General features: G+C 36.4%; 1 protein-coding gene across 2 annotated transcripts; it reads right to left on the minus strand.

Annotated features, from left to right (window-relative positions):
- Window positions 1-206: 206 nt before the first annotated feature.
- slc25a14 (solute carrier family 25 member 14) lies at window positions 207-14,647 on the minus strand. Of its 2 annotated transcripts, none has more exons than XM_084386926.1 (9): window positions 14,488-14,647; window positions 13,814-13,912; window positions 12,989-13,127; window positions 8,602-8,696; window positions 4,994-5,079; window positions 3,817-3,912; window positions 3,557-3,681; window positions 3,249-3,462; window positions 207-1,381 (listed from the first exon to the last, which is right to left on the minus strand). In XM_084386926.1, the coding sequence occupies exons 2-9, from the start codon at window positions 13,875-13,877 to the stop codon at window positions 1,340-1,342; spliced, it is 861 nt and encodes a 286-aa protein (XP_084243052.1). In that variant the 5' UTR covers window positions 13,878-13,912; window positions 14,488-14,647; the 3' UTR covers window positions 207-1,339. The 2 variants fall into 2 exon arrangements, with proteins under 2 accessions (XP_084243052.1, XP_084243053.1); XM_084386927.1 differs by having other exon boundaries at window positions 13,814-13,909; window positions 14,488-14,642.
- Window positions 14,648-16,137: the final 1,490 nt, after the last annotated feature.

Genomic DNA, 16,137 nt, shown 5'->3' on the forward strand with positions numbered 1-16,137 from the left:
GAAATATATTGACATACAATGATAAATATGTAACAGTACCTTCCCAATAATAATAATAATAATGTCACTTAAAAACTCAGAAACAACAGTGCAGTTCTGGTTCAAAACGTGTACACTTTGGCAAAGGAGGATAGCGCCAGAAATGCTACTGACCCCTTTTTCCACAAAATCTGACCTAAAATGCAAAAAAAGAAAAGAAAAAAAAGTATATGCTAATATTTTATTTTTGTTCTATCATACAGTTGCAGTATTTACACACTCTTGACAGTTGCCAAAACATTTAATATCTTGCATGTGCTTCTCAGAACACACACACACACACACACACATACAAACTGCATACACACATCTATGTGGCAATTAAGAGATCGCTGCAAAAAAAAAAAAGGAGAAAAAAAATACAACCATGTACAACCAGTACATATATCTTGTGCACAAGTGATTTTAAATTCTGTGCGTGTTCAAGCATAACCTCCTCACCTATTTTCATTGAGAACTTCAGAAGTCTTAGACATAATATTGGATAAAAGCAGCTTTTTGCGCACATTGGGCCTTAAGAAACAAGCAGCGTTGACTTAAATGTGCCAACTTGAGCAAGAACGGACTTATGAATGATTGAAGTTACACTAAAATTTGCATGAGTTTTATGAACGGGGCTCATTGATTTCAAAGATCCAGGATGTGAGGTCACATCACCAACTTAGTAGATCCTTTGGTATTAATTTGACCTGCATACAAGTTTACAACATGGACATGTCCTATCATATCTAGTCTATAGATAAAGCAAAAAGATTTGTCATTGAAGCGGTGTCTACATGTGAACAGTTTAACTTACAAGGATAACATCTCGTTTAGAGTGTGCTGACCTCAAATATTCTAGATATATTCAGTAATACGCTATCTATTGCTCTACATCCTCACCCGGTGGACGTGTCTTTAGTAACTTAACTTGAGCATAATCGTTTGATGCCATGAGTGAGGAGAAACTACGCGTGATGGTTTCCAGCTATCGCACTTTATTTCAGATATATTCCATCAGTGCGGCTCCTAGCTGACTAAGCATACGTTACGAGATCACCGCTGGGCCTGTGAACATGACGCTGACGGACAGATAGCTGCCAGGAGTGAAAAATAAAGCATTATCGAGTGCAAAAACGAGTGTTTAAATGTGTCAAGTATGTGCAATACAAATGAGAAAAGAATAAAACAAGTTCTTAAATAAACATACTTATAGGTGTGTGTGATGGAGAAGGGATGATGAATGCTGAAGGACAAAAGCTCCATTCACTCACACACACACACACACAGAGAGACACAGTTCAGCAAGTCACAGACTCAGCTACAACGGAAACTTCTTCAGCTGCTCAAAGGTGAGGAAGAACTGAAATTTAAGTCAAGGATCACAGGAAGAATAGATAGATGTCAGCATATGCGTTCACACACACAAATCTTATTCTCATGTTATGGTTGAAAATCTACAAACTTATCCTTTAAGTCTACTTCAAAATGTTGGAATTTCATTGCATTACATAGAAAATATTTAAGCCAGTGGTATCTGCAAACAAATTATACAAGAACTAACTTAACTCTTCTGAGAAACTCCTTTTGTCTTTGATTTCAACAATATATCTATTGTTTCGAATTTTAAAACCTTACATTTATTTTACATGTTTTGATTTAAAAGTGTGTTTGAGTTATATAAAAAAAAAAAATGCCACTTCGTAATATTGTAATACCTGTGATATGTTCATGAAAATATATTAATAATAGAAATACATATTTTTCTGGCTTAAGTGTCCAAGTATTTTTGGGGCCCACTTTGTGTGTGTGTGTGTGTGTGAGATATATATCCATCGATCTCATGTTGCAGTGTACTGACCTCTAGTGGTTGGACTATGCAAACACTACAAACCCAAGGACATTTCAAAGAGTGCTTTCACACTGTTTAGTTCGAAACAGAGCATGATGGTTCGCATGAAAAATTGGAATGTGTAAGCTGTCATGCGGCTCGTGAACTCGTGTCCGCACTTGTTCCAAAAGTAAAGTAACCTATTCATGTGTTTTAGCCAAGGACAACGTCATTAGTTCAACAAAAGATGTACACTGTAAAAAAAATATATTTTCATGATTTATCCTTGAAATGTATCTTTTTTTCTTTTGTCAAATCAACTGGATAATTTATGTGGTTCAAATAACATAATATTTTGAGTTTCTGTTGATTAAACCAATCTCAAATTTCTTATTTCAATTAACAAAATTTTAAAGGTATAGTGGAGGATTTTCTTTTTCCGGGTGGATCATCAAGACTATTGGTCCTCCTAGTTGTCAATCATTCTTGTTGATATGTTTACGTAAAAAGGCCGTCGTACGTGCTCGTCCCTAGGTAGTTTTCGCTTTCTGGGGTTTCAGCCATTCATTGAAGCTCGCCGTTCTCACCGGGTTTTTTCAAAATGTCTGAGGGTCGCAAGAGAAAAAGTGTCTACGAATTGTATGACAAGAAGAGAAAGGCCTCTGAAGAAAGAACCAAGACCAGAGTGTTTTGGGGAGAATATTTCACACGCTGGCGTGCGCTAAAAGCACAGGTTGTGCTTCCCACTGACGCCTCAGTCGCGAAGTTTCTACTCGACAGGTCAAGTTTGGCATGCTATTTGGAGAAATCCATTTAAAATCACTGCTAGTAAAAGTTAATGTAAGCTATGATTAGCGATGCTAGCCCTGGCACAAGTCACGCACTAGGCTCGTGCATGCTCTCTCATGCACACGTTTACTAGGCGTTCACGCTCAGGAGCAGGTAGAGTGTTGCGCATGTAAATTTTTTCAAAATGTGGAGAGGGCGGTTCTTTTCTAAAATTCGGGAAAATCCTCCACTATACCTTTAAGGCAACCAGATTACTTTTTAAGTTAAACCAACAATAATTTTTTACAGTGTAGGGGATGGCACTGGTGATGATTTACCTTGAATACAAGCGAGAGAGAGCAAATGAAAGGCTCACAATCAGCTGTCTCCTCTGAGCCCGTTAGCATGCAGCAGAATGCGACGCACATATAGTGACCCAAGTGTTGTTCACTCTGCTGTGCACAATACCACTGAATAAATACAAACAATATATTGACCTGATCTTCATAATGCGCCATGCAAGTTTGTGATGAAGATGAAAGCAAAAGCACCAGGGTTTGATAGAATCAAGCAACAATCGCACTTGGCCCCTTAAGGCCCTAAAACAAAGTATTTTACTGATAAAGGATACAATGATGTTCCAGGGTCCCAGACGCAGCCAGTTGGGCCAGAAGCCTTTATAGAGAGCAAAAAACCCTTCATTTCTCCAGGTCTGCATGAGTCCGTCCAGGGTGCCCTTGTACATATGGTTACCGGCGAGCACACGCTGATTCATCATGCGCGTCCTCACCACGTCCACTGGGTTGGAGGCCAGCGCTCCTGCCAGACCACACGCAAAACTGGAACTAAATAAACAGAAGAAACAACGCGACTCATGAGGTCAATGTTTTAATAATTCAAATTTTACATCAACAAGCAAGAACTGCTAGAAATGCTCACATGAAATGAGTTAACACGGTGTCTCCCATCAGGCCTGAAAGAATCAAATGCTTCTTGGTGATGTCATAGACTGGCAGCTCCACACCCACCACGATGGCTGCCCTCTGTGCAGTAGGAATGACACCCTGAAAACAAGACAGGCATGAAAATCCCAGAAGCTGGAACGCTAAGGAGATATTCAAACAGCCGGTGGCCACGCATGCTTTGAAATCTCACCACTGATGTCTCAGACTCAGACAGGACGTAATGAAAGCACTCACCCTCCACAGGCCTCGCGTGCCCTCGGTCTGGTAAATGTTGATGAAATTAGACATCATGCTTCCCTGTAACAGGCTACCTTGAGCCTGCATGCGAATCTGATAAAGCCGAGGGAAACAAGACATCAGACAAAACAAGCTCAGTGGTCTCAGCGGCTGCACAATATATATTGAAATTTTAAATATCACAAATGTACATAGCTTGCAATATCTAAATGATTTTAATAGGATACTTCAAAACGTAGTGGAAACCTATATATAGTTTATATTAATTTATTTTTTAAATATTATTTATTCATTTTACACACTTCAAGGTATTTCTTATCGCATATCACATTTTTCTTCAATATCGTGCCGTCCTAGCTAGGAGAAAGATAAGATGGGAAACATACTTATCTTTAGCACAGCTGCAAGCAGTTCGGTTATTAACACAAAGTATGTACACAAAATGTGTTCACATGCAATTCATAACCGTAAGCAAATTTGTGTGCTGGCCAAGCCGTCAAATACTGAAATCAATGTTGCTGTCTATTCAGGAATGTGGGAGAATCATCATCTCTTATTTACTATCATTTATTTAAACTAATTTTAGAAGACCTAAGCATAAATATGAAAATAAATATGTCTACACACATACACAAACACCACAGTTCAAAAGTTAGGGGTCAGTAAGATTTAAATTAATAATACTGCTTTTATTTAGCAATTGATAAATTAAATTGTTCAAAAGTGACAGTAAAGATATAATATCTACAATAGATATTTTAATATTGGTCTTTTGAACTTTTTATTTATCAAAACAATCAGAATCTGTTTTCATTAAAATATTATGCAGCAAACTATCATAAGCAAAAACAGTTGTCAACATTGCTAACAATAAGAAATGTTTGTTGAACATCAAATCAGCATATTAGAATGATTTCTGAAGGATCATGTGACTGGAGTAATGATGCTGAAAATTCAGCTTCACCATTACTTTATTTTAAATTGTAGTAATACTTCACAGTTTTTGGATCAAACAAATCTCATGTGTCAAATTCAATGTTCTATATTTATTTATTTATTCTCTCCGGATAATTCCTCAACAGAAAAAAAGACTAATTACATGCACAGTTATATTAACTTTTCTGCATTATTATACTAAAATTAGTTGTGGCTTTTCGGAGGAGATTTTACATACCTTTAGCACATCAGTTGGATTTGCCAAAGAGGAGGACAAAACACCAGACACCACCCCACAAAACACATTAATCACCATAGTTTCATCTGGAAAACAGACAAGAGCACCCATTAGATTCAGAATGTTCTTTAACACGTTTCATTAAAGACTAAAAAAAGAAGCTACGAATCAATTAGCAGTTTAATGATTCAAATCAATAACATAAACACAATAAGGAAGGAATAAGACATGCAATAATCAATCAACCACAGATAAACTAATTTAAAGTGCACTAAAGCCTTATTTTTGTAAATGCTCTGAGTAAAGCCTTGTCTCAGTATTTTAAGATGTGGCACCTAGTCTGTATAGAGCAAGGCACTAATGATAAGACCCCAAGAGGAGAGAAAAATGAATGAGATTAGAGTTCAGTGTGATGACAGGAGGAGAAAGAACAAAATTTAAGTGTGGATCAAATTTAGATCAATAATTACAGTGATTCCTTGATCAATGTGACCAACAGTCAGAACAGCCGTTCATTTTGGCAGGAGAACGGGTATTGGTATCCCCACACCAGCAGGCAAAGCCTGTATCAAAATAAGCATTTGACAAAAAGTGGCAACATCCTTGGAAAACCATGCAGTAAAAGCAATAGAAATCGACCAGAAGAGTCTAAATACAGCATGTTTAATACAATAGAAAGGCCAAGCTGTGACCTGTCTTTGAGTGTTTGTCACAGGGATTCAAGTAATGTTTGCAGAGCAGGGAAGATTCTGTAGCAGGTCAGATGGAAATCTGCGGCGCCAGCACCAGATAAGGTAATGCTAGAGACCTGTCTGCCTTTGTTTGGACCGCACATTAGTGATGGTGGTTACACCTTGTTTTCAACAACAGTATTAGCCAAACCAATGGAAAATTTAGCTAAATGCTACATAAAAAAAAAAAAGTGTTCCTTGAAACCCTGTTATCTAATATCCCATTGTGTAACATCAACTTAAAACCACCAAGTAAGCAACAGCCACAGGTGAGAAAACAGAATAATGTTCCAATGAGGGTTTTTTTCTTCTTCAATCAAGCACATTTGAGCTTCTGTTCACCATATTTGATGTGTTCACGACTTGGTTAAAACCACTTGATTCCACTTTTACAATCTCTTTATGAAGCATCAAAGTTTTGGTGCAATGATCTTTCAATGGAGGGACCGAATTCGCTCAGGTTTCATCAGAGACATCTTAATTGCAACGAAATTTAAAACAACAGGAGTAAATTTAAATTTTGGGATGAACTAACCTTTTAATAAATCGCAAACTATACAGCTAGACGATTCAGTGCAATTCCTGAACAAAGTGCTCTTAATTGACCGTTCTTTTTAGTGAATCGTAAACACTTATAAATCAGTCAGGGGAGCGTTTCCTTAGTTGGCAACGGGAAACTCACCCTAGAGAAATGAATGAGAACTGAATTTTTGCTTTCATCATGTCAGGATCGGATGGAACCAGAATTGTAAGAGAAAGCTAACCAAAATCATTAAATTTCCCCGAATCCCATCCGTTTTGTGGAACGACACCTTGAACAAAAAAAAGACTTCACTGTGGGCATGACTATTCATCAAAATGCCAGATTTATACAAAGAAAACGACTTGCCACTTAATCACAGCTGGTTAGGACAAACTCAAATTAGCACACGAGAGACAGGATTTATTGTTCTCTGACTTACATCATGCCTAGTTACGGGTGTTAGGTAGCTAACCTTACAACGGGACTGATCTGAAATGCATTCAAGGGCAACTGCTAACAATTGCTTACGTAAATCCTCACAAACACTATTTGGACAACTACATGAACATTGGACTCAACATTGATTTCAGTAGTCTGGGAAGTTAATGGGATAGATCACCCAAAAATGAAAATCTGTCATGAATTACTCGCCTTCATGTCGCTCCAAACCCGTAAGACTTTCATTCATCTTTGGAACACAAATGAAGATCTTTTTGATGAAATCCAAGAGCCTTCTGTCTCTCCATAGACAGCTACGCATACGCAACTACCACTTTGACGCTTCAAAAATTTCATAAAGAGATTACAAAACTATAAAGAAATCGTTAATCCATATGAATCGAGTGGTTTAGTCCAAATTTTCTGAAGAGACTATCGCTTTATATGATGAACAGATTGAATTTAGGCTTTTATTCACATAAACATTGACCAGCGAACATAAACAAAAGCTCAACCGAACCTGCTTTACTCGCGAGAACAAACCTCTTGCTGAAGCTCAAACGTGCTGCGTAACATGAGAATGAACCTCATTGGTTCTTTCTGAAGCTCAAACGTCCTGCGTAACATGAGAATGAACCTCATTGGTTCTTTCTGAAGCTCAAACGTCCTGCATAACATGAGAATGAACCTCTTTGGTTCTTTCTGAAGCTCAAACGTGCTGCGTAACATGAGAATGAACCTCATTGGTTCTTTCTGAAGCTCAAACGTGCTGCGTAACACGAGAATGAACCTCTTTGGTTCTTTCTGAAGCTCAAACGTGCTGCGTAACATGAGAATGAACCTCATTGGTTCTTTCTGAAGCTCAAACGTGCTGCGTAACACGAGAATGAACCTCTTTGGTTCTTTCTGAAGCTCAAACGTGCTGCGTAACACGAGAATGAACCTCTTTGGTTCTTTCTGAAGCTCAAACGTGCTGCGTAACACGAGAATGAACCTCATTGGTTCTTTCTGAAGCTCAAACGTGCTGCGTAACACGAGAATGAACCTCATTGGTTCTTTCTGAAGCTCAAACGTCCTGCGTAACATGAGAATGAACCTCTTTGGTTCTTTCTGAAGCTCAAACGTCCTGCGTAACATGAGAATGAACCTCTTTGGTTCTTTCTGAAGCTCAAACGTGCTGCGTAACACGAGAATGAACCTCACTGGTTCTCTCATGTCAGGTAAACATGCTTGAGCTTCCTTTTACCACAGCTGATAAGCGTTCATGAATATTTATTTGTGATCAATCTCTTTATGAACTTTTTGAGGAGTCAAAGTGGCAGTTGCGTAGCCGTCTATTGAGGGACAGAAAGCTCTCAGATTTCATTAAAAAAGATTTCATCTTCATTTGTGTTACGAAGATGAACGAATGTCTTACGGGTTTGGAAGGACATGAGGTTGAGTAATTACTGACAGAATTTTCATTTCTGTGTGAATTATCCCTTTAAAGCTATTGCTACTCAAAAAACAAAACAAAAAAAACATTTGTGACTGGATGTGTGCAACATGTTTGTCATGTTGGCTAACAAGTCAACGACTACCCCATATCACTCAACACATTACGGTGTTGATCATTTTCTGGAGACGATTCATTCCTTGTCATAGAGCTACCCGATACAGTCAAAGTAGGTTATCATCAATAATTTGTCACAGATGTGTTTGATAACAATGTTTTTATATTTAGATATAGATATAGTTAGATATTAATATAATTGTAAGATCATGTATTTGAAGATAACAGCTTCAAAGCGCCAAACACAAAGTTTAAAGCTTTGTATCTTTTCCATTCTGTTCTCAAACTACAGAAATGTTGCACTGAGAAGAAAAGAGGTAGTATGAAATGAACAGTATGATCAAAGGATTCATCCTAAACCCACCTTCAGGATGGCTAACAAACAGTTTCTTCAGTGTGTTGTAGGTACCGATCTTGATTGTGCCGTAGGAAGCTTGTCGGAGGAGCGCAGGTGAAATTCTAGGAATAAAAAAAAACACACAACTTCAAGGTCATTGCTTTCTTTCCATTCCGAGGTTAAATTATTTTGAGCACTTCTTGCGTTGTTTTTGCCTCTTCATGATGACTCGCTTAATTCAGTCCTAATTTGTAAGTCGCTTTGGATAAAAGCGTCTGCTAAATGACTAAATGGAAATGGAAATCTAAATAGATCAGTTTCAATGACAGACTAAATTCATCACAAGACCATGCAATGACTAACAAGCACATTTATTAATGCAAGGATTTATATAAATTGAGTTCTAAGGATTAGCCAAACTAAAAAAGAATGAATGGTCGTCAATGTCAGAAAACATTAAAGTGTGCGCACATCATCAAAAGTTTCTCATATGTTTAGAAAACAGAGGCAAAATCATGCAAAGCACATATGCAAACATTTGTGCAAATTGGTTCAACAAAAGTACACCATTTCACCATATTTTTCCATAGTACCACAGGAAAAAAAGAATTCCTCTGAAAAACAGTCTGGCCTCATCATTGCAAATTGCACAAAATGTTGTGATAAGTGGTGGACGAAGTACAAAAATCAAGTACCATAACTTGAGTAAACTTAATAAAGTATTCCTCCAGTGAAAGTACAAGCACTACTTTTAAAATCTACATGAAAAAATATATAAAAATACAAAACAACTTGATTTTTCATTTACTTAAGTATTAATAGTAAAAGGTACTAATCGATGAAGCACATTTATTATTTACTTTAGCCAGCACTAGTTAATAAGGAAGATAAGAGCAGACATTTAATATGTATTGATCTGAAAATATGCTATGAAATATGAATTTTCAATACACTAAAATATCAATTTAAGTTAGGCTACTGATAATTCAAGTGTTCAAACAAGTGAAAATGACTAGTGGTGCACGATATATCGGCCGCCGATATAATATCGGCCGATATGGTCATTTTTTTACACATCGGTATCGTTCCGATGTCAAAATATGGCCGATGTGAACAGGCCGATATTTAATGTGTGAAGCTGAAGAGGTTGATGTGAGAGAAATACACATTTCATACAGATGACATAAGCAGAGAACAGTCTGTTTTCTTTCATTTTGAATTGTTCTGTTTAAAAATAGAAGTTTCAAGCTTTCTATATATGTCTCAGGTCTGTGAGGCAGGTAGGTTTCGGTTCATTTATGAGACGCGCTCCAGGTTCACGCGCCGTCGCCTCTGTCCTGATTAAATATTTTCTAGTATATTTACTTTTTATTTATTAAATCCAATTCAATTCGTTGATGAAACATTGATCAAAATTAAGATACAATTAGGTTTCGGTTCATTTATGAGACGCGCTCCAGGTTCACGCGCCGTCGCCTCTGTCCTGATTAAATATTTTCTAGTATATATACTTTTTATTTATTAAATCCAATGCAATTCGTTGATGAAACATTGATCAAAATTAAGATACAATTAATACAAAACGAAATTAAATTTAAAGACAGGCTTTGTGCTTTCTGCTTGAGGTCTCTGTGAAAGTTTTAAAGCAGTTTTTAAGTGCCGAGAGCGCTCACGTCCGTAACATTGTTAATGCAGTCCAGTGCGACTTATGTTTTTTTCCTCCTCATGACACATTTTTGACTGATCGTTTTTTGACTCGTAGATATTTGAATATATTGCTTGATATATGATACCCATTCGAATTTGATTTTTCTCAAAAGTGACAGCGCGTGTGATTTGTGGATTCTGATAAGCGCGAGTGGAGAAACAGGCGTTTATTTATTCATTCTCAGTGTTGAGAAACGTAGCCTTCATGTGTTATTGTGTTAATAATAACTAAAGTAGCCTACCTAATTATGTTACATATTTAGTTTGTATGAAAACTATCGCGTTCGTTACTTATGGATTAAAAAAGTAGGCTACCGGTGCTGCGCGAGCTCTCTCTCACAAACACGGACGCGCGCACATAGAGAGAGAAGATAATTGTAAAATGAAAACGGGCTAAGCAGAAAGCACTATTTTTCATGTGTTATTGTGTTAATAATAACTAAAGTAACCTACCTAATTATGTTACATATTTAGTTTGTATGAAAACTATCGCGTTCGTTACTTATGGATTAAAAAAGTAGGCTACCGGTGCTGCGCGAGCTCTCTCTCACAAACACGGACGCGCGCACATAGAGAGAGAAGATAATTGTAAAATGAAAACGGGCTAAGTTTAAATTTTGTTCTTGCTTGTTTGTTTTTTTCTGTCAAAATGTCAGAAAGCATTTTGTATTATCCATCCGTGTTTTTAAAATTCGTTAAATGACGGACGTTTTACTGTTAACACAGCCCATATGTCGGATTCGTCTTATAGCCTACTTGTTATTATTTTTAGAATAAGTGATTCGTTATGCTATTATTGGACTCCTGTCTATTCATTGTCAACTGTTTTCTATAAATATGTTTGTATTGGCTAACATTTATTCAGCTGCGTGTCCTGTTTAAAATGTGCAATGTTCAAAGGCAAAGACAGTCACAAGAAGCCCTTTTCCCTGTGGTATTTTTTAGAATAATATTTGGATATTGGAATAATAAATGAAGTAGCCTATCTTAATTGTACACATGTTCCTGTTTTTTTTTTTTTTTTTTACTGTTTTCTAAGGGTTTCTTAATTTTAGACAAGTTGACCAGCACACATTATATGCAATGCAATGTGTGTATGTGTGACATATTTTGCACACAGGTAAAGGTGCCCAATATCAGTCATTTCTAAAGTAAAAAAAATGTGTTTTGGAAAATAGCTCTTTATTTGATAATCATTAAAATTTGTTTTCTATACAGAGATATCGACATCGGTAAATATCGGTATCGGCCATAACAGCAATATTAATATCGGTTATCGGTATCGGCCACAATTTTCACATCGGTGCATCCCTAAAAATGACTAAATATACCATACAGTATGAAACAAATTGGGGAATACAAATTGTCTGTAATTGTAGTGGCAAATAACAGAAGCACGCATTATATGCAGACGTAACATGGGCTAAAAGGCATCAACATTTTTAGAAGAACGCCATGCATCCACAATCAAGCATTTCATTCAATGGGCTTAAACAGCTCAACCTTTTACAGCAGATTTAGTTCTGAAATAACTAATATGATTTTCATTAGGGATGCAGATGCATTTTTTTGGGCCGATACCAATTTTAACAAACAATTATTGGCAGTTCAGATACTGATATTTGTCACTTGCTCTCTTATTTGAAGTATTTCGATCATGTTTTAAATTAGCAAAGTTCAAAAACGCATGCACTAAGTCGTACTAGCTAGTTTATTGCTGCATCATCATTTATTTTCTAATGAACAAGGAGCGGATCCATTTAACATTCAGCAGGCCAACATAAATGCATTAATACAGCAGAACAAAGATACATATGAAATAAACACTGCTTTTTAGGTAGTTTTAACAGTAGTTTAAATAAATATCAGCGGTCGATAAATCACTGCATCTCTAATTTTCTTAAAGCCAATTCACAAATAAATCGTTCAGTGCGCTTTGCAAAACGTTTCAACATGTTCATTGAAAAGAATCAGCCCGGTCACAAACCAAACATTGCTATCGCATCTCAGAGAGGGAGTTGATTCTGAGATGTTTTTGTGAAATGATGAGCAAGTTTTGAATGCAGTGAAAAGTTAACTTAAGTTCAGCAATGAAGTGGGTGATTGCTTACTGGCCCAAATAATAATAATAATAATAATAATAATAATAATAATAATAATAATAATATAGCCCACCAGTCTCTATATATAAATCTGGTCCTTCTTTCAATCCAAGTCTACCTTTTCACCAGAATTATTGTGAGACATCCAAAAAGTTCAATCACTAAGAATAATTAATGCATAGCCTTAAAGTGTTTTAAAAAGAAAATGATAAGCAATGGCAGTAACCTCCTAACCATAAGCTTCAGGCCAGGGAAAGAAACAGCAGATTAATATGAGATGATGGTTTGAAAAACAAGATGCTGTGAGACGCACAGATAAAATGACCAAGCATACTGGAACGACTGCAGTCTGCGCACGCCAAAGCAGAGGGCCAGTTTCACTTGACTCAGCTCCTCTACAAACCTCGTGAATTAAATATCATCTATATTTAGAGAGTTTATTACAGCTATCAGCTGTATTTAAAACCCACTGAACGGGTTACACATATACCTTTAAAAGGGAACATAACTCTGATCTTCAGAAATTGTACAGTAAAACACCATAACACTGATGCTAAAGTGAAGCATTTGTTGTCATTCAGAAGCTTTTAATAATTTAAACTCACCCCGAATACAACGCCCGGACGCCTTCTTCACTTCCAATCCTGAACAAAGCGTGGAACATCCCCCGATATCGGACCTCCATGCAGTGCGTCTGCCCTTGAACCTGGAGACGCGTTTTTGTGAGATCAATGGGAAACGTACCTGCAAGATTCAATAATGGGTTACCTTTCAGATCAAATCTAGAAGTACTTTATTATGCATATTAGTACTGTATCTAAAGGCTGCTTTGTTTCTCATATCTGGCATCGAATGTCCCACCCTATTTCGAACTGTTCGTTCTCTTTAAGTGGCTGGGAATGTTGTTTTTCATGTTCTGCAAATCGTTCTTCCACTAACAATCAAGGCTCATTTTATAATCCTTCCAATGTACAAACACGCCAATAGTGATTCTAAAGGGAATACTTTGATAGTTATAAATAGTACAGCAACTAATAGAAGTAATAAATAGTAATAATAATAATGATGCAATAGCTTTACAATTAGAATGTTATACTAATACAACAGTATATCAATTATAATAATGATAATAATACAAAATAAAATATTTATAATGCCCGTTTTATTGTGGAAACCTGATTATTATTTACATATTAGTGTCAAAATGTAGAAAGAAACTCGGTTCTTTATATCAGCTATTGGACACGTAAACAAAAATACGTCTGAACAAAACTAAATAATACATTATATTCTCTCAAATATGAATATGCATTCTGTCACTTTCATATGAGATAATAACATGTATTCCGAATAAATCTACTATGCAAACTTAAATGAAGAAGTGCTCTTTAATAGGTGATAAAAATAGCAGGTGCACAACAGAGACTCACCGAATTCTGCGACAATTGAGGCCATTCCTCCGTAGACGAAAGGCTTCCAGTTCAGGTTTGCCATTTCTGTAGCGGCCCCCTCGGCTTGATGGAGTCCTACTAAAAACAGCAGGAAGCCAAAATATGAGCAAACCAGCTGTTTTAATCTCACACTGTACAACATAGCGCTACCCGTCTGCGTTACAGCCAGTCTTCCCAGATGCATAGACAAATGTGCACCGGAATAAGACGAACCGCATTAAAGAATCATTGCAAGCGCCATAGGAAATTTGCGGTAATTCTATTGGTTGCGAAGTCTGTCAGTCATTTTATCTGCGATCCTGATTGGTGGGAGTGATCTGAAGTTCCACCTACTTCCGTCGCCAAGGAGCTTGAGTGACAGCAAGCAATGGCTCTCGCCTATTCTCTCTTCAACCCATGTCACATTTAACTTTTTAGGTTATCATTGCAAATTAAAAAGAGAAACAGAACGCGAACAAACTCACCAATATAAATAAAATGGGTCTATGGCGTTGGCGTAGTGTGAAAGACCGCTATAACGTTACTTGGTTGCGAATCGGACATCTAACGGCGTGTAACTGTTAGCCAGGTACGCAGAAGCAGAACTACTCTCGTAAAGTACAAAACTGAGTCATCACGACATTTAGGCGATATCGCTCCGTGAGCTCACGTACCTGAGGCTTGGTGGTTCAGTCACCTCTGTTATTTTATTTTTGACCCCATCGTCTCGACCACATGTAGGATTATTGTACTTTTCGCAGTCAAAACTCCAGGAGCGCACCTACGGCTCTTAGTTTACCATCATGTGTCTCTAGCAGGAACTCAACTCACCGCAACCGGAAGTTCCCGCCCGGAAGTTTGAAAGAGACTAGACTCCGCCCCCTCCATTTTTCAATGTCACCCTGTCCGGCAAGGGGGAGCAATCAGTGAGGTTTGATTTAAACAACAATATTTTTTTTAACTTTTTTCCCCCAGGGTGACGTTAAAGAAATTCATGTTTTTTTAATCAACAAATAGCATGTGCAATAGCATGTCCATATTACATCAGAACATGTCACGTGCTTCACAATGCAATAGAAATTACAAAAAAGAGAAAATGAAAAGAAAGAAAACAGAGAAGGTACATGTCTATATATTGTTGAATAAGTGTAAATATATACTGTTTATATGCAAATTTTAAATTAAGAAAATTTTGCATATTTGTTTGACATCGCATCTTTGCACATTTTACTCTTCTTAAGCACTGTAAAATTGGGTTTGCCAATTGTGAATTTACATTTGTGGATATGAAATTCACATAGAAATAAAATACAATTTATAAGGAAACCAACATCCTTTGAGCAATGGTCCTTAATGCAATAACTTAAAATCACATATTTATAGGATAAGTATAAGTATAGAGAGAACTATTTAAAATATTATCAGCAATGAATCTCTTAACATCTTTCCAGAAACACTGTGTGTCTTGGCAGGATCAATACATGTGAGAAATTGTTTCCGTAGAACTTTCACAGAAAGAGCATTTACTTTAAATATCACTTTAATTTTTTTTGTAAAAATTGCTTGGTAGGATAGAGACTCTATGACTTATTTTATATGAGATTTCCTTAACCTTAATTGTAAGAAGGAATTTTAGAAAAAATTATTTTAAAGGAAAGAGCTGAGATGTCAAATGTGGGTGGTCCTTCATGCAATGACAATATATATATATATATATATATATATATATATATATATATATATATATATATATACAGTGCAATGCATAAGTGAATACACCCATGCTAAAGTTGACTAAAAAGAGGAATAAAAAATCTTATTTTGGAAATTGAACTTAATGCCTTAATTTAAAAAATTTGGAAAAATCCAACCTTTAAGGACACCAATTTTCTTTGTGAATGAATAATGTATCGTAAATAAATAAATGTTCTTCCTTAAAATACATGGTGCATAAGTGAGTACACCCCTATGTTAAATTCCCATAGAGGCAGGCAGATTTTTTTTTTAAAGTTTTTTTTTTTTTTTTTTTTAGGATACTATGCATCCTGATAAAGTTCCCTTGGCCTTTGGAATTAAAATAGCCCCACATCATCACATAGCCTTCACCATACCTAGAGATTGGCATGGTTTTATTTCAGTTAGCCTAAAAGCTAGTTTGATTTGCATTGAGAGATGATCTTATGGAAAGTACCCCATGCCAATCTCTAGGTATGGTGAAGGCTATGTGATGATGTGGGGCTATTTTAATTCCAAAGGCCAAGGGAACTTTATCAGGATGCATAGTATCCTAAAAAAAAAAAAAAAAAAAACTTAAAAATAAAAAT

Source organism: Rutilus rutilus (genome assembly GCF_951802725.1).
Source record: "Rutilus rutilus genome assembly, chromosome: 18".
In the NCBI taxonomy this organism is placed as follows: domain Eukaryota; kingdom Metazoa; phylum Chordata; class Actinopteri; order Cypriniformes; family Leuciscidae; genus Rutilus; species Rutilus rutilus.